Below are 26538 nucleotides of genomic sequence, written 5' to 3'. Positions count from 1 at the left end.
TAGCCCAATAGCATATTGGTAAAGAATATGTGTTAACATTTTTACATATAGCCTATGCATGGACCATATTATCAGGTATGCAATAAGCGTTATCACCTGTAGCCCAACTGATACAGCATAAATAAACAGGCTGAAGCATGGGGTCGCCTATCTGCATTGACCCTATTGGGCTAATCATTAGCTAGATCCAAAATGTGATCTTTTAAGTAGTTAGCATCCTATTGATGAATTTTATGTCCCAAGAAATTACTTGAATATAATCTAGGCCAACCTGTTAGTGTAACTTGAGGTAACCCGCCACCCGGGGTAATACCTGCCTGTACTTCTCTCTCCCCCCCCCAAAACGCTTTCCCTGGTTGCCACTATTCTTGCTCAACTAAAAATGGCATTTGACTACAATCACCCTACAATTCACCCGTTACATTTAGCCCCACTCTTCCCTTATGCACTCACAGCTTATTGAAGAGCAGTAATGTGTTTAACCATGCTGCCGCTAAAAACTCTGGGTTTAAAATGGTGCAGTTCACGCATATTTAGGAGTTGAGAAATGAATAAAGTAGGAATGGAATGCTGCATCCCCCTCTTTAACAAAGACCATTCAAACTGCTGTTTCCCCCGCGGTCGCAAGGATTGGTGTGCATTGACTGCTTATCAGAATGCATGTTTCCCTCCCTATGTTAATCTTACCTTGAATGCGCCTCGAAAGGAATATTTATCTTGCATAGAACACTATTCTACTATGGGGTTGTCTCAGTTTTCTATTCATTACTCATTTTGTTTGCAGAGGAAAAGTAAATGTGGACTGTTCTAGCATCTTCAAAATACGCCTCGGCAGAAATATTTTCTTATGTTCCATATTTTTTGCAGTGGCGGCAATGACACAGCTAAATGACTGCAGCGGAAACACTGGGGGACTTTGACTCTGGTGGGTTGGGATTGACCTCACTCCTCCAGTCTCTCGAAGGACCAGTGTTAGGGTCTTAGAGGTGTGTGTGTGTGTGTCAGAGAGAGAGAGTTATGCTGAAAGGTGACGCGTGTTAAGGTCTACCTGATTGTCAAGTGACTAGTCTGCGGTGTTCAATCACTTTTTAAAAAGTACCCTTTTGCTGTGTTAATGTATTCTCAACGGCCACTAGTACTGCTGCAAGATCAAACGCTCTTTACAAACTATCTGCAACTAGGTTGTATATTTTACCTTTGCCAAATATGACTGTCTTGTGAATGACAAGCACCTAATTGAACTTATTCGCATTTCGTTATGCTAATATTTATCTTGCCAAATAGAATTGTCTTGTCAAGGATGAGCAGCACTTGCTAATACTACTAGCGGTTATGTAGTTATAGTAGCCTATGACTGTGCAATGAATCTACGAGGTCTAGTTTCTGGTTGGAGACTGAGGGGAAAGAGGGCAGACTTGTGTGTGTATAGAGTTGTTTTTTCTCAATGGGCCACTGAGTGCTGCCATCATGTGGCCTCAGCCGGATGCTTCCTTTGTCGTCACACACACTCGCCACTCTACCGTGCCCGCTCAAGAACTCTACTGGGAGCACTTCCCACCTAACCCGCCCCTGACACACACACACAACCTTCCTTCCCCACATGTTCTGAGAGGCTTTCATGCAACTAGCATCCTTAAAGTTAGAGAATCCACCTTGTTTCTTTGAGGTTGCTTTTTTTATTTTTCTGTTATAGCCAACAATGTACTTGTTTAATATAAAAAAATATAGTCAGGTAGTGGTACTGTACCCAGGCTATGACAATGGTACCAGACTGACCAATGAACGGTCTTATCTTTGACTGGTCCTTTGTCCACAGTGAACAGTGAATGGCCATATTGTACTGTAGATTTGTCCCATGCTCAGGCTGGTTCCTGGGTTCACATCATGGTCTCAGGTCTGTGCAGTGTGCAGGAACTCTCATAACCTCACATTCCTGCTGGAATCTGTACCGAGTAAACTCTATTAGACACACACATAGCAACACGAACGCAGTTCAACCGATTTTGGTCACTGCAGCGTTCAAGATGAGCTGTTACTGAACGCTCACCATTGCTCTGTGCTTTACACACTTCTCTAGAGGGACCCTCTGTCTCACTGTATGTTTGTGTGTGGTTGGTCTGATATGTGTCACTCTACAGTTCTATACAGACATTCACAGGTTCACCTCTGCTCTGTGTGAGCCCACTGCACCGTGCTTGTGAAGTACCGGTTCCACTATTATTACAGTATTATACTACTACACTATACAGTACATTGCTGTGCGTAATAAAGCCTTGCCATGCAACTGATGTCTTGACTGGGTAATTTTGGGTGTCCTATTCCTTTTTGCTTATGGTTGACCCATCCTGGTAATGCCACATTAGCCAGCCCTTGAGAGGGCACATCTGTGGGAAAAGAATGTGCTTGCGCGCACACACACACACACACATCGACCTGCGTGGTTATCTTACCTCAGCGGAAGTATCCAACTACTTTGTCTCCTTTTTTTCTCTCCCTCTCTGTTCTCAGCAGGTACGGAAATCAAGCTTTCTTCCAGAGAGGAAAATAATTATAATTCCTCTCCAAATGAGTGAGAAAGGGGGCTAGTCACGGTAGAGAGTGGGGGTGGAATGGGTCCCAGTCATTTCCTTAAATAGAGCTCTGAGGCTTCTCCAATCGGGCTGGACTTGAGGCTCGCATTCCGGGCATAGCTAGGACTGCGACATTCTGAGCCACACAATGAAATAGTCCACCACAGCCACAGCAGCAGTTTCCAACAGGTAGACTAGAATTGCGGTCACTGAGTGAGGCCGGCTCCCCCTGTTCTCATTGCTTTTACAGCCACCTTTCAGACTTGTCTGGTTAATATGGCTCAGCTATAGACCCTCCTCATTGCCAGGGGTGACGGGAGAGCAGAGGAGGGTATGTGTTGACTTGGGTTTCCATTGAGATGGTAAGGATATCAATGGTAAGGATATCAATGAACGACTCAATTACTTCTAGAAATTGACTTGATGTCATTAGGAAGGGAATGGTTACTTTGTGCTTTATTGGCACAATACTTGACTCATACAATGTCTGGTGAAAGCAGCTTGGTTTGCTATAAGGCTATCAATGAAATTATTTTTTAATACACCTCTATACAAGTTTCGGTAGTGACACGTGCATATCGTCGTGTGCGTTGTCACTCTCTGGAAAAGCACTCTAGTCAGAAATGTGAAAGAGGAAAGGAATATAGCACACTTATGTACTGGGATACTACTTTTAGGTAGCAGTGATGCGTTTCCTTTTCCTCTTCCTCGTGGAAGAGGAAATGGAGCGTCCTGAAAGCATTGCAGATCATCATCACCGCCTCAACAACAGGAGACCACACAGACAGAGGACGCCGGCCTGCTGGATCTGGGGCTACTGACAGAAGCAGGTGTTTCCCATTTTGTTGTCCTTCCAGCTGAGCTCAATAGATAGTTAGCCCTGCGCGGCTATGCTACTATTTCCAATGCCCGGAACAGGATTAGAGGTCATAAATATAAATGGAACTTCAAGGAGGGAAACACACATACACGCACTTGCAGATAGGAGTTAAGTTGGCCATTGTACTGTCAGTGTTTGTCTATGGAAATTGCATGGCTGTGTGCTCGATTTTATACACCTGTCAGCAATGCGTGTGGCTGAAATAGCCAAATCCACTAATTTGAAGGGGTGTCCACATACTTTTGGTCATGTAGTGTATATTCATGTCACCAAATAATTGATTAAAACACACTTTTGGAATGAAGGTCTACAGTAGCCTCAACAGCACTCTGTAGGGTAGCACCACGGTGTAGCTGGAGGACAGCTAGTTTCCGTCCTCCTCTGGGTACAAAACCTAGGAGGCTTGTGGTTCTCACCCCCTTCCATAGACTTACACCGTAATTATAACAACTTCCGGAGGACGTCCTCAACCTATCAGAGCTGTTGCAGCATGAACTGACGTTGTCCACCCAATCAAAGGATCAGATAATTAATCTAGTATAAGATAGAACTAGCTAGCGCTGCAGTGCATAAACTGTTGTCAGTAGTTAATTCTTCTTCTTCTTCTTCTTCTTCTTCTTCTTCTTCTTCTTCTTCTTCTTCTTCTTCTTCTTCTTCTTCTTCTTCTTCTTCTTCTTCTTCTTCTTCTTCTTCTTCTTCTTCTTCTTCTTCTTTTTCTTCTTCTTCTTCTTCTTCTTCTTCTCTTCTTCTTCTTCTTCTTCTTCTCTTCTTCTTCTTCTTCTTCTTCTTCTTCTTCTTCTTCTTCTTCTTCTTCTTCTTCTTCTTCTTCTTCTTCTTCTTCTTCTTCTTCTTCTTCTTCTTCTTCTTCTTCTTCTCTTCTTCTTCTTCTTCTTCTTCTTCTTCTTCTTCTTCTTCTTCTTCTTCTTCTTCTTCTTCTTCTTCTTCTTCTTCTTCTTCTTCTTCTTCTTCTTCTTCTTCTTCTTCTTCTTCTTCTTCTTCTTCTTCTTCTTGCATTCGGAAAGTATTCAGACCCCTTGACTTTTTCCACATTTTGTTACGTTACAGCCTTATTCGAAAATGATTTAAAAAAAATTTCCCCTCATCAATCTACACACAATTCCCTATGATGACAATGCAAAAACAGGTTTTTAGTGACAGTTTTAGCAAATGTATAAAAAATAAAATACTTATATCACATTTACGCAAGTATTCAGACCCTTTACTCAGTACTTTGTTGAAGCACCTTAGGCAGCGATTACAGCCTCAAGTCTTCTTGGGTATGACGCTACAAGCGTGGCACACCTGTATTTGGGGAGTTTCTCCCATCCTTCTCTGCAGATCCTCTCAAGCTCTGTCAGGTTGGATGAGGAGCGTCGCTATTTTCAGGTCACCGCTATTTTCAGGTCTCTCCAGAGATGTTCGATCAGGTTCAAGTCCGGCCTCTGGCTGGGCCGCTCAAGGACATTCAGATACTTTGCTCAAAGCCACTCCTGCGTTGTCCTGGCTGTGTGCTTAGGGTCATTGTCCTGTTGTAAGGTGAATCTTCGCCCCAGTCTGAGGTCCTGAGCGCTCTGGAGCAGGTTTTCATTAAGGATCTCTCTGTACTTTGCTCCAGTCATCTTTCCTTTGATTCTGACTAGTCTAACAGTCCCTGCCGCTGAAAAACATCCCCATGGCATGATGCTGCCACCACATGTCTCACTGTAGGGATGGTGCCAGGTTTCCTCCAGACGTGATGCTTGGCGTTCAAGCCAACGAGTTCAATCTTGGTTTCATCAGACCAGAGAATCTTGTTTCTCATATCTGAGAGTCCTTTAGGTGCCTTTTGGGAAACTCCATGCGGGCTGTCATGTGCCTTTTTACTGAGGAGTGGCTTTGGTCTGGCCACACTACCATAAAGGCCTGATTGGTAGAGTGCTGCAGAAATGGTGGAACAAGCTTCCCCACGACGCCAGGACAGCGGAGTCACTAACCACCTTCCGGAGACACTTGAAACCCTACCTCTTTAAGGAATAACTGGAATAGTATAACAGTAATCCTTCTCCCCCACCCCCCATTACAATTTTTTATTTTTTTATTTTTTTTGTTGAAAAACCTGTTCACTTTGTCATTATTGTGTGTAGATTTATGAGGAAAAAATTGCATTTAATCCATTTTAGAATAAGGCTGTAACGTAACAAAATGTGGAAAAAGTAAAGGGGTGCACTTTAAGTAGACATTCATTACGAGTAAGTACCCTTCAAGATACACTTCATGTTAACTAGCTAAATCCTGTGTAACACCTAGTAATTACATTGTACTTATGCAGATATTACTTGTACTCTATGTTGTACTTGTGGGTTTATCCTCCCACTTGGATGGCAATGAGGTTCAGGTTTTCGTAATGGGGAACATACACATTCATTTGAAATAATGAATTTGATTATAATCTGGGATCACACCCGTATGATAGACCCCAGTCAGTGGCCTATATCAGATCTGTTTTTGAAAACTCAACCAAGTTAACCCAGATGGTACTCTTTGTGGAGGCAAGTGCTAGCAACCACAATTAGAGCCTATTGAGCCACCAACCTTTATTCTCGGACACCCAGCGCATCTGTCCACAAGAGATTACAACCTTGTCACAGTTCTTACTGAATCGGAAGCAGTTGATAAGAAACGAAACATTAAATTGGTGAATTTACCCATTTGTAACAAGCATGCTAACAAGCTTTTTAAAAAATGTTTGGGGGGAGACTCAACTTACTATTGAGAGTAAGAACAATAGAATACGCAAGGTGCAATTTCGAAATGTGGTTATGCATCAGCAGTTTTTCACTTATGTCTGTCACAGATAGTCACTCAATTAGCCATGTCTGATAACAATTTTTTGTCTAGCCAGCTAACTGTCAGATCTATCTAAACTTGTAGTAATCATGGAAGTATACCAACCGGGCACGCAGGGCACTCCAGTGGGCCCCCATTTAGATTTTGTTAGTTATTCTCACTCGGATGTAATATTAACATGGCATAAGTCATTACATCATGTGTATAATTGCAGAAAACGTGCTTTCACAGTCCAATGCAGCCGTTTTGATTTAAATATAAAATCATTTCTGGGTAGCAATTAAGTACCTTACTGTGATTGTTTTCAATTAAAATGGTCAAAAAGAAACATATGGCTTCTTAGCAAAAAGCAATTTCTCAATCAAGAATTTTGCTAGAACTGTCTGGGAGGGGTCGGAGTGGGGAGGGGAAAACAGAAAATTAGCTGTTATAGGCAGAGGTTTGGAACTCTCTTTCTTATTGGACTATTAACTAATTTACCGTATGGCGATGTCACCATTGAAGGCCAAAACTCCATCCCACCAAACAGGCTGAAATCAAACAGCTCTTACATTAAAAGGGCAGACAGAAATACTCCTCAGTTTCATTAGCTGTCTGGGTGGCTGGTCTCAGATGATCCAGCAGGTGAAGAAGCCGGATGTGGAGGTCCTGGGCTGGCGTAGTTACACGTGGTCTGCGGTTGTGAGGCCGGTTGGACGTACTGGCAACATTTCTGAAACAACGTTGGAGGCAGCTTATGGTAGAGAAATGAACATTAAATTATCTGACAACCGCTTTAGTGGACATTCTTGCAGTCAGCATGCCAAAACATGTGACAAAACTGCAGCCTTTTATTGTCCCCAGCACAAGATACATCTGTGTAATGATCATGCTGTTTAATCAGCTTCTTGATATGCCACACCTGTCAGGTGGATGGATTATCTTGGCAAAGGAGACATTTTCACTAACAGGGATGTAAACATATTTGTGCACAAAATTTGAGAGAAATACGCTTTTTGTGAGTATGGAACATTTCTGGGATCTTTTATTTCCGCTCATGAAACATGGGACCAACACTTTACATGTTGCATTTATATTTTTGTTCAGTATATATTTATTTCTCAAATTTCCTAATAAAGCATATCGCTTTGCTTAACAATCGGAGGAGCATACCTGGCTGGCATGAAAATGCACCGCGAGAAAAGCGTCCTCCATTCGCTATTTGTCTATTTTTATCCTGCCCCTGTTCCAACAGGTGCATGATAATGGTCCATTCTAAATCAAAACTAATTGCACACATATTATTTAGTATATGTAAAGACAATATTAAATTGAGAATAGCCTGATGGGTGAGAATATTATCCCTTGTGAATGACGCCCAATGTGTGCAGTCGAAGGCAAGAAACAGCGCATGCATTTAATTGTTTTACTTTTTCAAATCATAGTCATATGCCTCATGTAGCCTAGCTCAAAGGCCTTTTATGTGTTGATAAGGTTTGTATCACAACTAAAGTGGCCAAATAACTCCAAACGTAGCCTATAGGCCCAAGACCCCTGGAACACGGTTAAAGAGCCCATAGCCTACAGAGCCTCGTGAAACGTGTTCTTATAAGCCCAGTGATTGCGCAATCGCATGTAAAAACAGAGTTTTGACTGGCCGCTATTTAAAAGAGGATCGCAGCATTCTCGTGCTGCTATATTTATTGCTCAGTAATTTAAATTAAACACATTAATCCACTTTACAAATGGTGTAGCCTACCTGGCATATTAAAAACGTAACTGCATGTAGGCCTAATCTCTTCTTTTTTTTTTTTTTTTTTTTTTTTTTTGAACATTCTAAATATATACAAATTCCACACATACAGTATATTAGTAGGCTATATGTAAAGACCAGATTAAGTTGAGAATAGTCTGATGGCTGAGAATATTATCAAGTGCTTGTCAAATTGTGAATGAGAGACTGATGAAGCTTGTGCAGTAGAATGCTTGCCTTTCATGCAACCTTTTTCAAATCATCCTTAGAGTCGCACCATGCAGCCTTTAGAATGTATTAGAAATCAAAACATAACTAAAATTGCATAAATAACTCTAAATTAAGCATAAAGGAGGACCTGTTTCTTTGTTAACCGCTCAACACAGAATAGCCGCATGTGCGCACTCCTTCGGAAGTCGTTTGGGGAAAATATCCTTTCTATTTTATTCAGCTATGTTCAATTGTATTGTTCTTACTATAAAATAGTACGAACAATGGTCTCTCTCTCTTTCTTCCTCTCCTTTCTCACAATCCTGTCTCAATCTCTTCCTCTATTTCACATATTGTCTCACTCTCACACTCTCTCCCCCTCTTTCACCTTCCCTCTCCTCTCTGTGTGAGCTCTAGACAGGGCCCTGTCTGTCTACTCATTACCACTGTGTCAGTGGGTCAGTCAGGGACTGAAGCCTTCAGATTAGCCTAGCAGGGATCCGGGTCACTAAAGTACAGTTCCTCCTGCCTGCCTGGCTCTTTAGAAGTGTTGAAGGCCAGGGCTTTACGTCTTCTCTCTCTCTCTCTGTTCTATTCTCTTTCTCTTCCTCTCTTTTTTTCGCTCACTTTTTTTATTGATTTGTCGTTCACTCTTTCTAGTTTGTATCATTTGTCTTTCCATCCCTCCTGCTCTGTCTTGTTCTCTCTCTCTCCTGCCCTTTTTAACCTCTTTCATTGTTCAGTGTTTTTTTTGCCCTCTTCACTCACTCACACATTCTCCCACCCCACCCCCTCCTACCTCACCTTTCACCCGGATCCGAGGCGTTGCGAGGCTCTTGGTTTTGGGCCGCGGCCTGTTGGTGCCTGTCTGCCTGTCGACACAGCCCTGCGGCGTACCGTCACCGCTTGTGGAGAGGGTGGGCCAGGCGGGAGGCCTATGATGAGCTCACTCCTACACACACAGAGACACATGCACACACAAACACTAGCAGGCATGCATGTATACATACACAAAAGTACTCACACACATTCTCACTCACTGTCTCTCCCTGCCTCCCTCCCTCAACCCTGGGCTTTCTTAGGAGGAACCTCGCATACCCCAAGTTAGCGTGTCGGCTCAGCATACTTTCGGGAAGCCAGCCCTGCCTGCTGCTGTACATAGGAACTGAGTCAGCCCAGCCCAGTCCATTTGCATTGGCGTGTCCCTCTTGCTCTCTCTCTCTCTCTCTCTCTCTCTGCACTTCTGTCTTTTGAACTGACCTATCAGGGGCTCACAGCTGGATGGTAGCTGAACTGAATAACCGTACGGGGGGACTTTGAGGAACGACCATAGCCTACATACATTGGCTTTGTCCCTACATTCTGGTGTATGTTATTTTCCCTCCCTTCCATCCCAACAACCACTGATATGGAAGAAACTTTCTGGTGAAAGTTATATTGTAGTAACTTATCCAGTCTGTTCACGTACATGTGTCAATGGTGGAGAAGGAGAGGAAGCCTTCAATTAGTATTGGGATAGTACCTCTATTTTCTGTCTCTCCCCCATAGCCTACTCTCTCTGTCCCCCACTCTCTGTCCCCCACTTTTCTCTCTCTGAGTAGGGGCTCGGGCTACAAAGGGCTGGGGCAAGTGTGTGTGTGTGTGTGTGTGGGGAAGGGGGGGGGGGGATCTCAAAGAGAAACTGTGTCTAACCAGCGTCGGTTTGGGGATGTAGCAGCAGCTCTGACCCCGCTCGGAAACTGTGCATTCTTCAGCTAGGACCTGTGGTATGCCAGCGCATTCCTCACTGCTGAGCTGGAGAGTCCATTCGGGAAGGGAGGGATATGGGTGGGAAAACGTTTTCCCTTTTTTTCTTTCTCCCCCCCTTTGTCTGTCTTTCCTTCTTCTTTTGGAGAAGGCTTCCAACCCCCCTTCTTGGTCTTACGTCTTGTTTCGAATGGCCTGGAGAATCCTGTTGAGTTGTTGGTCGTGTGTGTGTGTGTGTGTGTGTGTGTGTGTGTGTGTGTGTGTAGGTGCGCGCAGTGCACGGCCCAGTTCAGTGTTATTTTTTTTCTCTCTCTGTGGGGGTAAAAGTACAGACTAACCCCTTTGGCCTCAGGGAAAGTTGGGATATGAACAGGCTTTCTGCAAACTATTGCCACAAAGTTGGAAGCACAGAATCATTTAGAATGTCATTGTATGCAGTAGCGTTAAGATTTCCCGTCACTGGAACGAAGGGGCCTAGCCCGAACCATGAAAAACAGCCCCATACCATTATTCCTCCTCCTCAAAACTTTGCAGTTGGCACTATGCATTGGGGCAGGTAGTGTTCTCCTGGCATCCGCCAAACCCAGATGGTGAAGCATGATTCATCGCTCCAGATAATCCATTTCCACTGCTCCAGAGTCCAATGGCGGTGAGCTTTACACCACTCCAGCCGACGCTTGGCATTGCGCACGGTGATCTTAGGCTTGTGTACGGCTGCTCAGCCATGGAAACTCATTTCATGAAGCTCCTGACGAACAGTTATTGTGCTGATGTTGCTTCCAGAGGCAGTTTGGAACTCGGTAGTGAGTTCAACTGTTCTGCCTGCGGCTACGAAAACCCTACCTGTCCCAGACCTGCTGTTTTCAACTCTTAATGATCGGCTATGAAAAGCCAACTGAGAGACCTGAGCCCTAGGACCATATGTCGGGACTACCGGCCGTGGTGACTCCTTGCTGTCCCCAGTCCGCCTGGCCTTGCTGCTATTCCAGTTTCAACTGTTCTGCCTGCGGTTATGGAACCCCTACCTGTCCCAGACCTGCTGTTTTCAACTCTTAATGATCGGCTATGAAAAGCCAACTGAGATTTATTCCTGATTATTATTTGACCATGCTTGTCACTTATGAACATTTTTGAACATCTTGGCATGGTTCTGTTATAATCTCCACCCGGCACAGCCAGATGAGGACTGGCCACCCCTCATAGCCTGGTTCCTCTCTAGGTTTCTTCCTAGGTTTTCACCTTTCTAGGGAGTTTTTCCTAGCCACCGTGCTTCTACACCTGCATTACTAGCTGTTTGGGGTTTTAGGCTGGGTTTCTGTACAGCACTTCGAGATATTAGCTGATGTAAGAAGGGCTATATAAAATAAAATTGATTGATTGATTGATTGTTGCAACCGAGGACAGACGTTTTTACGCTCTTCAGCACTCGGCGGTCCTGTTCTGTGAGCTTGTGTGGCCTACCACTTCACGGCTGAGCCGTTGTTACTCCTAGACGTTTCCACTTCACAATAACAAGCACTTACAGTTGACCGGGGAAGCTCTAGCAGGGCAGAAATTTGACGAACTGACTTGTTTGAAAGGTGGTATCCTATGACGGTGCCACGTTGAAAGTCACTGAGCTCTTCAGTACGGGCCATTCTGCTGCCAATGTTTGTCTATGGAGATTGCATGGCTGTGTGCTCGATCTTATACATCTGTCAGCAACGGGTGTGGCTGAAATAGCAGAATCCACTCATTTGAAGGGGTGTCCACATACTTTTGTAGTGTAACTGTGGCTAAAGGCTAAACCTCACGTTGAGTAGGCAAACATTACGTACATAACGTTTTGCATGGCGGGCACGGAGAGTTCCCGGGACCTGTTTGTTTTGCTAACAGGATAAATACAGGACTGTAGGCTTAGGCCCCATAAACCCGGCTCTTCGCTTTGCCATGAGATAAACTTCAGACAGAAAACAGGCAGCGCTGGGTGGATGGTGGCCCAAGGCATTGGGGTGGGGTGGGGTGGGGGTGGGGTGACGGGCTAATAATGACATTTTTCGGGGCCGTGTGGAGTGTGTGTTTGGTGTTTTGCCCACTCTTTTCACACAGACCGGTACACACAGCCACTCCCCCACACATACACACACACACACACACACGTGTCCCAGGGAGCAGCAGTAGTGTGTGTGTGATGGCTGGCTGGCTGTTTTTCGGTCGATGTGCTCTTCTGGTCTCGTATAAATAGGGTGTTATCTCTCTCCCACCCGGCGTTGTTGGGACTGTGTGTGATGTTGACCAGGCCTATTTTTAGAACAAGGGGAATCATGTGTCTGACAGTCTCTCCCTGTGTGTGTAATCTCAGCCAGTTATAAAAATCACTTGTGTAACTAATTTTCCACAGTGATTCAACATATTCCTACACCTGGATGGACATTAGATTAAGAAGTGGTTGTCTGTCTTGTATCTGTACAGAAGTTATGCTTCCCGAGCTGCTGGATTTGCATCCAACCCTCTGTCATTTGATGTCTCAAAGTTTAATTTAATTCAAAGGAGACACTAACTGTAATCCGTAAGTTGGCTAGTCTGTAATGGGTTTGGCATGGACCCAGTGACTCTCTCTCTCGATGTTATACCTCTCCCTATCTCTCTTTCTCGTGTATATGTGTGTGCCCTGTGTGTGTGTGTGTGAGGTCAGAAACCATTGCTGTGGCTTGTCTATGAAGGACAGCCAGCCACTGTAAGATGTGTCATCTGTCAGCTCCGACAGCTTGAGCTAAGTTGCAGGGCCAGACTCTGACATACAGTGCAGGATGTTTTTTTTTAGGATTGTGATATAGCCTAGCCTACAACCTGGCTTACCACTACCATGATGACCATTTGAAAACTCCCAAGTTCATTTTTGTAATCCTATTTAAAGCAGACCTCCCTATCTATAGGCATCAATTTAGTTTTGGAGTGGGTTTGAGGAGTCCATTTTATTTAGAGTTGTCTGTCTCTTTGTCATTTATGCTCTGCCGGCAAGTAGGTGATGGCAAACTTTTTCCTTCCTGTGGTGACCTATATGAGGGGTTGGTACCATAGAAATATAATCTATAGAAAGAGCTTGGTACCTCTAATTTTAATTCCCAGTGTTTCCGCTATATTCATTTAGAAGCATTTTTTATTTGTATTAATAACATTTTAATGCATTTTGGGGTAGAATATCCTTTTAAATGTCACCATAAGTGACCTTCTCACAGTCGTTCTACAAAGAAAGTATCCCGGGGGGGCATGTACCCCGGACCCCCTTAGCAAACCGAGCCTGTCTGTCGCTCTGTCTGTTGCTCTGTCTGTCTGTCGCACTGTCTGTCTGGTCTGTCTGTCCATCTGCCAGCCTGCCTCGATCCTGACCCAGACTTTTTTTTCACTCTGTGCACTCAATCATATTCCACTGTTGAGGAAAAAGCTTATATTTTATGCAAAAAAGGAAGGCTGCCGTGAGGGGATGTATGGGTGTGTGTGTGGGTAAAGAGAAAGAAACCAAATATGGCCCAATGCAGGAATCTTAGAAAGCTACACCCTCTGCGACAGCGGTAACAGTGGTTTGTTTGCTGGGCCGGGGTGCCACGTAGAGTTCACCGGGCAGCACAGCATTGTTTATTTGTTAGAGAACAGGCCCAAGTCTGACTGGACCGGTGGGCTGGGAGATACTGTGAATGTGATCCACACATTCCCAGAAATGACCTCTCCCTCCTTTCTGTTAAGGCCAGGCACCACACCCTCATCGAGTTAGACAGAGGGAGCTATTAGAGAGTGAGAAAGTCAGAAACTGACACCTTTCAGCGTGAGAGACAAAAATGAGTAGGAATTAGAGACTAAGGAAGGAGCAAATGAGGAGAGAGAGAGAGAACTCAGTCCCAGTGTCAGCCCCTCAACAGTGTCTGCTCTGATTTTTATTCTTCTTATTTTTTATTTCCTTTTTCTGCTGCAGTTGGATGAGGTTAGCACTGAGGGGTCAGTGAGGGTGGGGATAGAGGGAGGAGGAAAGTGAGGGGGAGAAGTCTGCCACAGACTTCAGAACTCTCCCTCCTTGTTGCATTCCTCTGGGTTCACTAGCGACTTGTTTCCCTAGCCTAGTGGCCACACTTTGACCTCTGAACGTTGTGAACTGACCTCTTGACAGGCAATGTCTGGGCCGGTTTCTCTTTCTCCTTGTTTCCCTCTCTTTTGTAAAAGAAGCGTTCTCATCCACTTTGAGACTCGTCCAGCTGTTGTTGACTCTTGTTCTTTCCAACCCGCCGGGGTGCGTCTCAATAGTGGTTTGATGAGTCGTTGTCTCAAATCAAATCAAATCAATTTTTATTTGCCACATGCGCCGAATACAACAGGTGTAGACATTACAGTGAAATACTTACTTACAAGCCCTTAACCAACAATGCAGTTTTTAAGAAGAAAAAAAATTGTGTTAAGTAAAAAATCAAAAAGAGCAAATAATTAAAGAGCAGCAGTAAAATAAAATAACAGTAGGGAGGCTATATACAGGGGGTACTAGTACAGAGTCAATGTGCGGGGGCACCGGTTAGTCGAGGTAATTGAGGTAATATGTACATGTGGGTAGAGTTAAAGTGACTATGCATAAATAATAAACAGAGTAGCAGCAGCGTAAAAGATGGGGAGGGGGGGCAGTGCAAATAGTCCAGGTAGCCATGATTAGCTGTTCAGGAGTCTTATGGCTTGGGGGTAGAAGCTGTTAAGAAGCCTTTTGGACCTAGACTTGGCGCTCCGGTACCGCTTGCCGTGCGGTAGCAGAGAGAACAGTCTATGACTAGGTGGCTGGAGTCTTTGATAATTTTTACAGGCTTCCTCTGACACCGCCTGGTATAGAGGTCCTGGATGGCAGGAAGCTTGGCCCCAGTGATGTACTGGGCCGTACGCACTACCCTCTGTAATGCCTTGCGGTCGGCGGCCGAGCAGTTGCCGTACCAGGCGGTGATGCAACCAGTCAGGATGCTCTCGATGGTGCAGCTGTAGAACTTTTCGAGGATCTGAGGACCCATGCCAAATCTTTTCAGTCCCCTGAGGGGGAATAGGCTTTGTCGTGCCCTCTTCACGACTGTCTTGGTGTGTTTGGACCATGATAGTTTGTTGGTGATGTGGACACCTAGGAACTTGAAGCTCTCAACCTGTTCCACGACATCCCAGTCGATGAGAATGGGGGCGTGCTCAGTCCTCAATTTTTTTCCTGTCGTCCACAATCATCTCCTTTGTCTTGGTCACGTTGAGGGAGAGGTTGTTATCCTGGCACCACACGGCCAGGTCTCTGACCTCCTCCCTATAGGCTGTCTCATCTTTGTCGGTATTCAGGCTTACCACTGTTGTGTCGTCGGAAAACTTAATGATGGTGTTGGAGTCGTGCCTGGCCATGCAGTCATGGGTGAACAGGGAGTACAGGAGGGGACTGAGCACGGACCCCTGAGGGGCCCCCGTGTTGAGGATCAGCATGGCGGATGTGTTGTTACCTACCCTTACCACCTGGGGGCGGCCCGTCAGGAAGTCCAGGATCCAGTTGCAGAGGGAGGTGTTTAGTCCCAGGGTCCTTAGCTTAGTGATGAGCTTTGAGGGCACCATGGTGTAGAACGCTGAGCTGTAATCAATGAATAGCATTCTCACGCCTTCTTACCTTTTGTACTGTAACTGTAATGATGATGTGTAAGCAAATTCCCAGAGGGTGGTTTCCATATTGCTTTTCACCTGTCCTGTGTTTTCAGATCACTGTAGTTGCAGGAGAGGAGAGAGTGTGTGTTTGCGCTTGTGTGCGTGCGTGCGTGCGCACTCATGACTTTTGCATTCTATATTGTTGATGGTGTGTGTCTCACAGCACAAGATGAATGGATACCAGTTCAAAAATGCTCTTAACAGAATCCCATTTCAATAAAGTGTGATCAATGTTGCTCTTCTTCAAGACAGGCAAGGAATAGATTAATCAAACTGACACTTAGAGACAGAGGGAGGAAGACTCGTGGTCTCAAGCTGTTTTTGGATGTCATCTATATGTGAATGCAGGGAGGAAGTGGAGGGGGAGAGCAGGGAGGAGGAGGGAGGAAGTGAGAATCCCAGAGATGAGTAGACTATTGTATTAGCTGCCTGCTGCTCCCATGCACAACTAACCCCTTAGAGAGAGAGAGAGGGAGAGAGGTGGGAGTGGATGAGAATGAGGAGAGACTGAAAAAGAGGGGAAAGGGAAGGTGGCGGGAGAGGGGAAAGGAAGGCCAAGTAGAGAAGGATGAAAAGAGAGGGAGTGGAGGAGCATAGTAGACTGATAGAGCGACCGTAGGGCAGCCGTAGGAGCGCCGGTGGATAGTGAAAGCAATAGGTAGAGAGAGAGAGAGAGAGAGAGAGAGCTCAGGCCAAGTCAAGTGGCGGGCTCTAAATTTAGGAGGAGGGTGTTACTGGGGGTCACGAGGACTTGATTACCAGATAAACTGGACCTTTAGCCCAGCAGAGCCATAGGCAGAAGGTACAGCATTGGGGCACCACTCTATTGGGAAATAGACCTATGCTTTGTCATCTTCTCATTCAGAGAGCTTGTCATTCCCTGGTTACGGCCAAGCCCTCTGCAGATACTGTAGATGGTCTCGAATACATGCTGATGCTCCTTCTTCCAGAGATAAAATCAAGTCAAATCCAATTTTATTTGTCACATGCGCCGAATACAACAGGTGTAGGCCTTACAGTGAAATGCTTACTTACAAGCCCTTAACCAACAATGCAGTTTTAAGAAAATTAAGTGTTAAGTAAACAATAGATAAGTAAAAAATAAAAGCAGTAAAATAAACAGTAACAATAACAGTAGCGAGGCTATATACAGGGGGTACCGGTACAGAGTCAATGTGCGGGGGCACCGGTTAGTCGAGGTAATTGAGGTAATATGTACATGTAGATATAGTTAAAGTGACTATGCATAGATAATAAACAGAGAGTAGCAAGCAGTGTAGCCTCAGGTTTGAGTGTTGTTTTATCTCTGGGCATGGTTGTAGCGTACATGTCTCCTGAATGAAAGGATCACATCTCCACTAGAGGATTTTGGGAAGGTGTCCTCTCACGCTCACTCCCTCTCTCTTTCCCGCTATTTTGTTGCTTTCTTTTTCTCTCAAACACTCTCTCCCTTCCTCTTCCTCCTTCTCTTTCACTGCCTCTCTTCTCTTTCCCTCCCTTTCTCGCTCTCGCTCTCTCTCTCTGTCTTCTTCCTTCTCTCTATCCCTTTCTACCTCCTCTCTCGCTTGCCGTCAGGGCGCCTGAACGGTAAAAATGGCAGTGCCAGAAAAAGGCCCTAGCTACCGAAGGGAACACTTAATCATAGGCCACAGAGCCGCCCACCTGCGGTCCCCATTAGGTGACATCTGTGTGCTTTCTAAACAAGGAGACGACCCGCCTCATTCCCAAACAAGCCTCCGGACTCAGGACGTGTCCCAAATGGCACCCTGCTCCCTATATAGTGCTCTACGTTTGACCTATGGGCCCTAGTCAAAAGTAATGCACTATATAGGGAATAGAGTTCCAATTGGGATTCTACCTTTGTTTTAGTGGCAAAGCTGTGACCTCCGGAGAATACTGTGATTTATTATTTATTTCTTCCCTCTCATCATGTATCAGAATTAGAGATGAGGACTACAGTAGCCTACATCTGCCGGCCTGTTATGTTTAACCAATGATGTAAAGGGTCACACACACACACATCCCGATCCCTAAACAGGAAGTTAACCCCTGGGCTGACCGCAGTATCCTCTATTCTTACAATAGTCTCCTCTATTCTCAGTGCCGGTCAGGCCTGAGCCCCACAGCTTCGACCCGGGAGTATGTATAGCCTCTGTCCCAACCTGATAGGAATGACACTATGTTTCTGAGATGCTTCTCACGGCTGCAGTGCTCAGATGACAATAGGCTCCACAACCCCACAAGATAGGTATAGCAATGTCACTGCCTAGGGCTCAACGAACAAACTTCTAGATACCCCTGTTTAAATTCCTTTTAAAGTCCATTCGTCCTTCCTTGATGATATCACTGATTAGGCATGATTGGGCCAGTGAACTCGAGGGCTCTACCACATGGCTTTCACCTATCCATTCATTTCTACTCCGTGATTACTTAGAGGAAGGAGGGATGCACTTTTAAAGAATTTGAATGGGCCGATTTCTTTACCAAGAGGAAAATAAAACTTGAAATCTCCTCGTCATCGATCTTGTCCTCTATCTCCTCTCGTTCCTCCATCCACCCCTTGCTTTCTCCGTCTGCCCCCCGCCATATGTGGTTGTAAACAGTTTATTGATAATTTGATGTTCCTGTCAAGTCCTGTTTAAGGGTGGGGGGGGGAGGCATCTGGATTTCCTACAAGCAAAAGCAAGCGCTCCCACAACATAATTGTTTTGGAATACCTGAAGTACTTATTTTTCTTCCAGCTCCCACAATATGTTGGGGATATATTGAGAATCTGTTGGGATGTGGAGAGTGGCTTTGCCTGTGAACCATGGAGTTCTATCGAGCCGAAGGTCAAATCCACCCTGCCTCTTTCCTTAGAACGAGCTAATACAAATGGGTTTATCCCGGGCTTCACTCAGCCCAGTGCAAAAGACAATTACAGAACATTTCCACCGAAAGATATTGTGTAGAACAGAACTGATGTTCTGACTTGCTGGGTAAGGGATCGTCCCACACACATTGCTTTCTGCCTAATTCAAAACGTCGCACCATCCTGAATATTTATATATGTTATGTTGTACTGTAGATTGCTGTACTAACCCTTCCTCTCTCTTTTTTTCTCTCCCCTCCCCTCCGCTCTCTTCTTCCCTCAGTGGTGATCAGCCAGTGGCAGGGCGAGCCCAAGGAGCGCGTCATCTCCCTGGTCCTCACCCACCTGCCCCTGCTCAAGCCGGGCAACGTCGAAGCCAAGGGCGAGTACATGCGCCTCCTCCCCCGCATCCTGGCACACACCATCGACCATGGCCGCCATCTCGAAGAGTCACGCCAACTCCTCTCCTATGCCCTCATCCACCCGGCCACCTCGCTGGACGACCGAGCCGCCCTCGCCCTCTGGCTCAACCACCTGGAGGAGCGTGCCGCTGCCCGGGGCGACTCGTTGGAGCGACCGCCCCCCGCCCCGGCCTCGCTCCACCAGACGCCCCCCTCGACACTCTCCTTGTCGGGGTCCAGTTCGAGTTCCTCAGGGAGCCACCTGGGCCACCTGTACCACCACCAGCGCTACGGCTCGGATGATAGGCTCAACGGCTGGCAGGGGTCCAGGGACTCGGGGTTGGGCAGCGGTTGGCACCAGCAACAGCAGGGGCATGGAGGGAGTGAGAATGGCGGGCACCTGGCGCTCTACCCGTCCTTGTCGGTGCCTGGGAGTATCAACACGGTTGGCATGGGTAGCAGCAGCCACACCAGTGAGTGGCTCTTCCTTTTTCGATTTCCTGTTTTTTATAGGTTACGTCCCAATAGTCTGACACAGCTTCCTTTCCTCATGTCCTCTCCTGATTTACTTTCTTTCTGGATCAGCACTGATCTGAAAGGAGTCCAATCAATCGATCAAATTGTATATATAAAGCCCTGTTTACACCCTGTTTACATTACAGTAGTAACCTGGCTTATCCCGCAAAGAGCAAGTCGTTAGGTTTGAAAAGCTACCCAAGCTTTTCGCAGTCAGTTGTGGTGAATGAAAGGAGACGAGGAAAGGATGCTGTGTAGAGTGTCGAGAGGTGGCCTCCTCCACCACTTATGGTTGTTTTTGGATTTGAAGACTCTCACTCTTAGCAGCATGCTCAGGAGTTGCATGTGCTTAGTCAGGGTTCCTGAACGCTACTGACGAGAGGGTGGTCTTTATTAAAGGGACTTAACTCGTCTCCGGACTGAAATGATAGTTTAGTGTGATTTAGTGTGACATCTTACACCTCTTTAGTGTATTCGTAACCGCTTCAAATAAAGGGTCTTCCCCCTTGACCAGACCTGGGTTCAAATACTATTTGAAATATTTATAATACTTTTTGTTTTTTCTTTATCCTGTCTGGAGTGCCAGGTGGCCGGGGTTTGCAGTTTTGTGACTTCTTTTGGTTCCATTGTGCCAGGCAAGCTCAATCAAACCCAGCTAAAGTATTTGAATGAATGTTCAGGTAGTTGAACACAAAGATAGAGATGTCATGCCTCTCTGATATGGAGAATAAGGAATCATGTCAGCTCTATTTGTGATATTTCTATCTGCAACTATTTCTAATAGGATTTGAACCCAAGCCTGACCCTAACCCTATAAGTCTGAAGGTGGCACTATCTGTCATCATCCAGGTTATCCCTCCAAAGTTTCTCGCATGATTATTTTTCTATAATTTTTCACTCTGCATTATGGGAAGGGCCCGTAAGTAAGTATTTCACTGTTAGTCTACACCTATTGTTTACTAAGTATGTGACAAATCAAATTTGATTAGATTTTTAGTCCTAGAACATTCTAGATCGGCCATACCCGGAACCAATGCCGTCAGGCCGTCACACAGGTAAACAAACTCCAAACAAACCAACCAACCCAGCCAGTAGCCACCTCTGACAAACGGAAGAAAAATGTCTACCCGCCATGTGGAAGTCTAAAGCGACAGGTGGGTGTGTACGCCCTACTGTGGTCCAGCACCCCAAAGCTATTCAGATTGAACATATCTGTGGTTAGAGCAGGATATTTCCAGCCGAAGAATGCAATGGTATTTTTTTTCTCCAATGAAGAAGACAGCTGAGGATATAAATAAGGAGACATTTAAAGCTCCGGGCCCTGCACAAGATCCTCTTTTATTTTTTCAGTTTCAGCAGTATCTCCATCAGTCCATCGTACAAAGGAACGATTTCACAACTCTAACCTAGATTTGCCCTCCTTTTAGCCAATGGGGCGGTCAATGTGGGATTAGCCAGCCAATCAGCCAGGATGTTGTTTGAATCTGTTTGAATTGCTGAATGCAACTTGGGTTGGGCACAACTTTGTAGAACATTCTGATAGAGATATGTCACGTAGAACAAACATGCCCGATATGTAGAATAAGGAATCGTGTCAGCTCTATTCATGACATTTCTATTTGCAACGATACACAATGTTTGCTTACTGAATGTGGCCCTAGTAATCCTCACCACAATGCAAGTAAATTGACTGTCAGCCAAGATGGTTAGGTTAAAAATATTTTTAGTTTATACCCACATTAAGTAATTTTCTCTATTTGGATTTTATATTCAACCATTTCAACCGGTGAGTCATAAGACTGTTCTAGGCTACCCAAGAAGTGTTTAGGAATCTCCATTTAGATTTGATTGTTAAATATAGGGATATATACAAAGGAGTTGTAGATTATGGTGAGAAAGTTTGTATAGAAATATTCCATTGTTTAAAAGTCCCTAATTTGGAGACTGGACCCATATAATTATTCTCCCCCACAATGAAATCGGGTGGGAGGGGAGGGACTATGGATCTGTCTCCATACGTTCATACAAATGTTAGTATGTATGTTAAGCCAGGTGTACACTACACGAGTTTGGACCTGATTTACCTGTCCCAGACAAGTTTTTGAAATCGGAGACAAAATACCCATGTAGTTGACTACTCAGGGTGCGCGGTCTTCATCGACGCGTGTTTAATGTGAGTGGGTCAGAGACGCAATCTGAGGGCTACCGATCCCGTCTTTGAGCAGTCCCAGAAGTCCAGATATTTTCAAACATGTTTGATTTTATTGGCACTATCTGCAATGCTCTTGTAGTGTGAAATGTGCAACGACAAGGTTTGAGAACGGTGATCAGCAATAGCCAACGAGAGCTCACTAGAGAAGAAGCCAGTGAGATGACATTGTTTCGCATATGTAGAATATGTAGACTTGAGCAGAAGCGATGACTATTACTAGTATGCGTTTTTACTTGCCAACGTGTCAAATCATTACAGCTCTGAAGTTCACAAGCTATTTTATTCTATTCAAAAAGTTTGCTAGATATTTCAAATCTGTATGGCAAGCGTGAATGCCTGACTGAAAATGTTTGAGGCTGCTCGTTCTAGCTACGTTAACTAGCTAATCATATCACATTGTTTTCGCCAAGACAGCGTGGGATCCTCACGACCAAGTGAAGAATCTTGTAGTGTGTGACCCATCATTAAGTGTACCACGTTGGTAAGAGAAAAAAAACTACAGGAAAGGCGGTTGTTTAATGTGAGGCTCAGCGATTTTCGTGTAGTGTACAACCTGCATTGGTCACACATAATATCTCAGACACCACTGGCCCGATTTGAACTAAACTTGGATGAATGATGCATCTTGCCATAGAGATCCGTCATTTACAAAATTACACTGATGGCCCAAGGGGAGCACTAAAGTAATCAACTGAAATGTCAAACTTTGAACAAGAATATACAGTGAGGGAAAAAAGTATTTTATCCCCTGCTGATTTTGTATGTTTGCCCACTGACAAAGAAATGATCAGTCTATAATTTCAATGGCAGGTTTATTTGAACAGTGAGAGACAGAATAACAACAAAAAAGTCCAGAAAAACGCATGTCAAAAATGTTATAAATTGATTAGCATTTTAATGAGGGAAATAAGTATTTGACCCCCTCTCAATCAGAAAGATTTCTGGCTCCCAGGTGTCTTTTATACAGGTAACGAGCTGAGATTAGGAGCACACTCTTAAAGGGAGTGCTCCTAATCTCAGCTTGTTAGCTGTATAAAAGACACCTGTCCACAGAAGCAATCAATCAATCAGATTCTAAACTCTCCACCATGGCCAAGACCAAAGAGCTCTCCAAGGATGTCAGGGACAAGATTGTAGACCTACACAAGGCTGGAATGGGCTACAAGACCATCGCCAAGCAGCTTGGTGAGAAGGTGACAACAGTTGGTGTGATTATTCGCAAATGGAAGAAACACAAAATAACTGTCAATCTCCCCCTGGCCTGGGGCTCCATGCAAGATCTCACCTCGTGGAGTTGCAATGATCATGAGAATGGTGAGGAATCAGCCCAGAACTACACGGGAGGATCTTGTCAAAGACCTCAAGGCAGCTGGGAACATAGTCACCAACAAAGCAATTGGTAACACACTATGCCATGAAGGACTGAACTCTTGCAGCGCCCGCAAGGTCCCCCTGCTCAAGAAAGCACATATACAGGGCCGTCTGAAGTTTGCCAATGAACATCTGAATGATTCAGAGGAGAACTGGGTGAAAGTGTTGTGGTCAGATGAGACCAAAATCAAGCTCTTTGGCATCAACTCAACTTGCCGTGTTTGGAGGAGGAGGAATGCTGCCTATGACCCCAAGAACACCATCCCGAATCGTCAAACATGGAGATGGAAACATGCTTTGGGGGTGTTTTTCTGCTAAGGGGACAGGACAACTTCACCACATCAAAGGGACGATGGACGGGGCCATGTAACGTCAAATCTTTGGTGAGAACCTCCTTCCCTCAGCCAGGGCATTGAAAATGGGTCCAGCATGACAATGACCTAAAACACATGGCCAAGGCAACAAAGGAGTGGCTCAAGAAGAAGCACATTAAGGTCCTGGAGTGGCCTAGCCAGTCTCCAGACCTTAATCCCATAGAAAATCTGTGGAGGGAGCTGAAGGTTCGAGTTGCCAAACGTCAGCCTCGAAAACTTAAAGACTTGGAGAAGATCTGCAAAGAGGAGTGGAACAAAATCCCTCCTGAGATGTGTGCAAACCTGGTGGCCAACTACAAGAAACGTCTGACCTCTGTGATTGCCAACAAGGGTTTTGCCACCAAGTACTAAATCATGTTTTGCAGAGGGGTCAAATACTTATTTCCCTCATTAAAATGCAAATCAATTTATAACATTTTTGACATATGTTTTTCTGGATTTTTTTACTGTTATTCTGTCTCTCACTCTTCAAATAAACCTACCATTAAAGTTATAGACTGATCATGTCTTTGTCAGTGGGCAAACTTACAAAATCAGCAGGGGATCAAATACTTTTTTCCCTCACTGTATATATCCTGTCCCGTTTGAGCTACAGTCATAACATTTTGTACATACGCTACCGTTCAAAAGTTTGGGGTCACTTAGAAATGTCCTTGTTTTCGAAAGAAAATCAATTTTTTTGTACATTAAAATAACATCAAATTGATCCGTAATACAGTGTAGACATTGTTAATGTTGTAAATGGCTATTGTAGCTGAAAACGGCTGATTTTTAATGGAATATCTACATAGGCGTACAGAGGCCCATTATCAGCAACCATCAGTCCTGTGTTCCAATGGCACATTGTGTTTGCTAATCCAAGTGTATCATTTTAAAAGGCTAATTGATCATTAGAAAACCCTTTTGCAATGATGTTAGCACAGCTGAAACTGTTGTGCTGATTAAAAAAGCAATAAAACTGGCCTTCTTGAGACTAGTTGAGTATCTGGAGCATCAGCAATTGTGGGTTCGATTACAGGATCAAAATGGCCAGAAACAAATAACTTTCTTCTGAAACTCGTCAGTCTATTCTTGTTCTGAGAAATTAAGGCTATTCCATGCGAGAAATTGCCAAGAAACTGAAGATCTCGTACAACGCTGTGTACTACTCCCTTCACAGAACAGTGCAAACCTCTGGCTCTAACCAGAATAGAAAGAGGAGTGGGAGGCCCCAGTGCACAACTGAGCAAGAGGACAAATACATTAGTGTCTAGTTGAGAAACAGGCGCCTCACAGGTTTATCAACATTTTAAGCTAAATGTTCTGATCTGTTGCGTAAAAAAGGTTTTTACTTGTAGCCTGTGAGAAAGATCCAATCACGTGATGGAGTGCACAGCACTCAGGGAGAAGGGCACAACAGCCACTGGCCGCAAAAGGCATGGTTTATTTTAGGGTGCATTACGGCCACACAAAGGGGATGCCGGTGTGAAATCTTGGGCATTATCAAGGGCTTGTCAAATTGTGAATGAGTGACTGATGTAGTGTGTACAGCCTGCGTAAAAAAAACTAAGCAGAGCACATGCCTTTCAAGCGACTTTTTTCAAATCATCAGTAGTCGCATCATGCAGCCTTACAACGTATTAAAAATTAAAACATAAAGCCCAACATTTGTAGAACAACTAAAGTTAAATTAATAACTCTAAATTAAGCATATAGGAATGCCTATTTATTTTTAACCGCTCAACACAGGATAGCCACATGTGCGCACTTCCTCAAATCGTTTGGAGAAAATGTCCTTCCTATTTTATTCAGCTTTGTTCAATTGTATTCTTCATACTATAAAATAATGCCACGGAATTCTAAGCAAATCTTGTCTGCTAAATGAACTAGTGTAGCCCACAGCCATTTGGCATAGCCAGATCAGGACCTAACATCAGGACAACTCAGAGTATGCTATTCTGTTCTTCTGAAATAGGCTACATTTTCTTGATATCATGCTTCTTTAGATTTATTAGGCTTTTTAAAATGTAGATGTTCAAAAAGGTCTGCATCAGTGGCTTGTAGGCTATGTGTGGAAGCCAGGAGATGCTAAATGTGTTTGTTAATTAACGGTCAATTACCGTGAGACCGACAGTTATTTGCTTGACAATTACCGGCTGGCAAAATTTCATGACCGCCACAGCCCTAGCCATGACCAGCTTCTACCCCCAAGCCATAAGATTGCTGAACACTTAATCAAATGGCTACCCTGACTATTTGCACTGACTCTCACAACAAGATCATTATTTACAAGTTAATGGCAAGCTAATTACAAAAAATAGCTTACAGTTGTGAGTGTGACAGAATGCCCTGCTTTTATTTCACCTGCGAATGTTAGAACTTGTTCTCTGTCTCGTTGGCCTAACGTTATATCCCAATTTGACTTTGGTGCAGATCATGTTCTTCACATTACTGTCTGGTAAACACACACTATACAAAATAAAGCTAGCTAGCTAAACAATTAACCATAATCCCAACTCATAACGTTACTACCATGCATGAATCTGCAGATAACTCAGGTTAACCAACTAGGTTCAATGTTAGCTAGCTAGCTAACATTAGGCTATAACTAGCAATGCAAATCGCTTTCTGAGATTACAAATAATATTACTACGCAGATCATACACGTAACGTTAGCTAGCAAGCCAGCCAGCCAGCTAACGTCAGCTGGCTAGCTAACAGTACGCTTTAACTTGCAATGAAAACGACTTTCTGTGAAAATTTGAAACATGTCATATCTGAAAATGTAGCTAGCTAGACTCTCTTATCCATCTACATGGATGAACGCTTCTCCCGCTCTGTCACGGATGCCATGGTTGCCCTTAGTTTGAAGATGTAATCCGGAGACAGGTGTTTTATACAACAGCCTTTTGTATTTTCTCTTTTCGACTCCCTCCGCATATTTGCAATTTTCTCCATCGCCTTAGCTATCATACTCTGCTTCCACCAGGCATTCCAGTGATTTCAGTCAACTTCTTCATTGGAGGTCTTCATGATATCTTTTTAAAAAGCTGCAGTAGAAAGGATAATCTACACATACTGAGCAGCTCATGTTATAGACCGAAGCATGCTTCATGGCAGACCAATCCGAACTCATATCTCTGCATGTCCAGCCCATCCATTATCTCAGCCAATCATGGTTAGCGGGAAGGTTCCTG

The 26538-nt window shown here is 44.5% G+C and overlaps 1 protein-coding gene across 6 annotated transcripts in view; it reads left to right on the top strand.

Annotated features, from left to right (window-relative positions):
- LOC311102739 (protein Smaug homolog 1-like) overlaps positions 1–26538 on the top strand; it is a 68062-nt gene that overhangs the window by 17761 nt on the left and 23763 nt on the right. For all 6 annotated transcript variants that reach the window (XM_084144119.1, XM_084144117.1, XM_084144121.1 and 3 more), the window contains exon 3: positions 18772–19362. In XM_084144119.1, coding sequence (XP_084000245.1) covers positions 18772–19362 — 591 coding nt within the window. The remainder of the gene's footprint in view (positions 1–18771; positions 19363–26538) is intronic.

Source organism: Coregonus lavaretus, assembly GCF_964263955.1.
Source record: "Coregonus lavaretus genome assembly, chromosome: 27".
Classification (NCBI taxonomy): Eukaryota; Metazoa; Chordata; class Actinopteri; order Salmoniformes; family Salmonidae; genus Coregonus; species Coregonus lavaretus.
The sequence above is the reverse complement of the archived record's forward strand: the minus strand, read 5'-3'. Positions and strand labels throughout refer to the sequence as shown.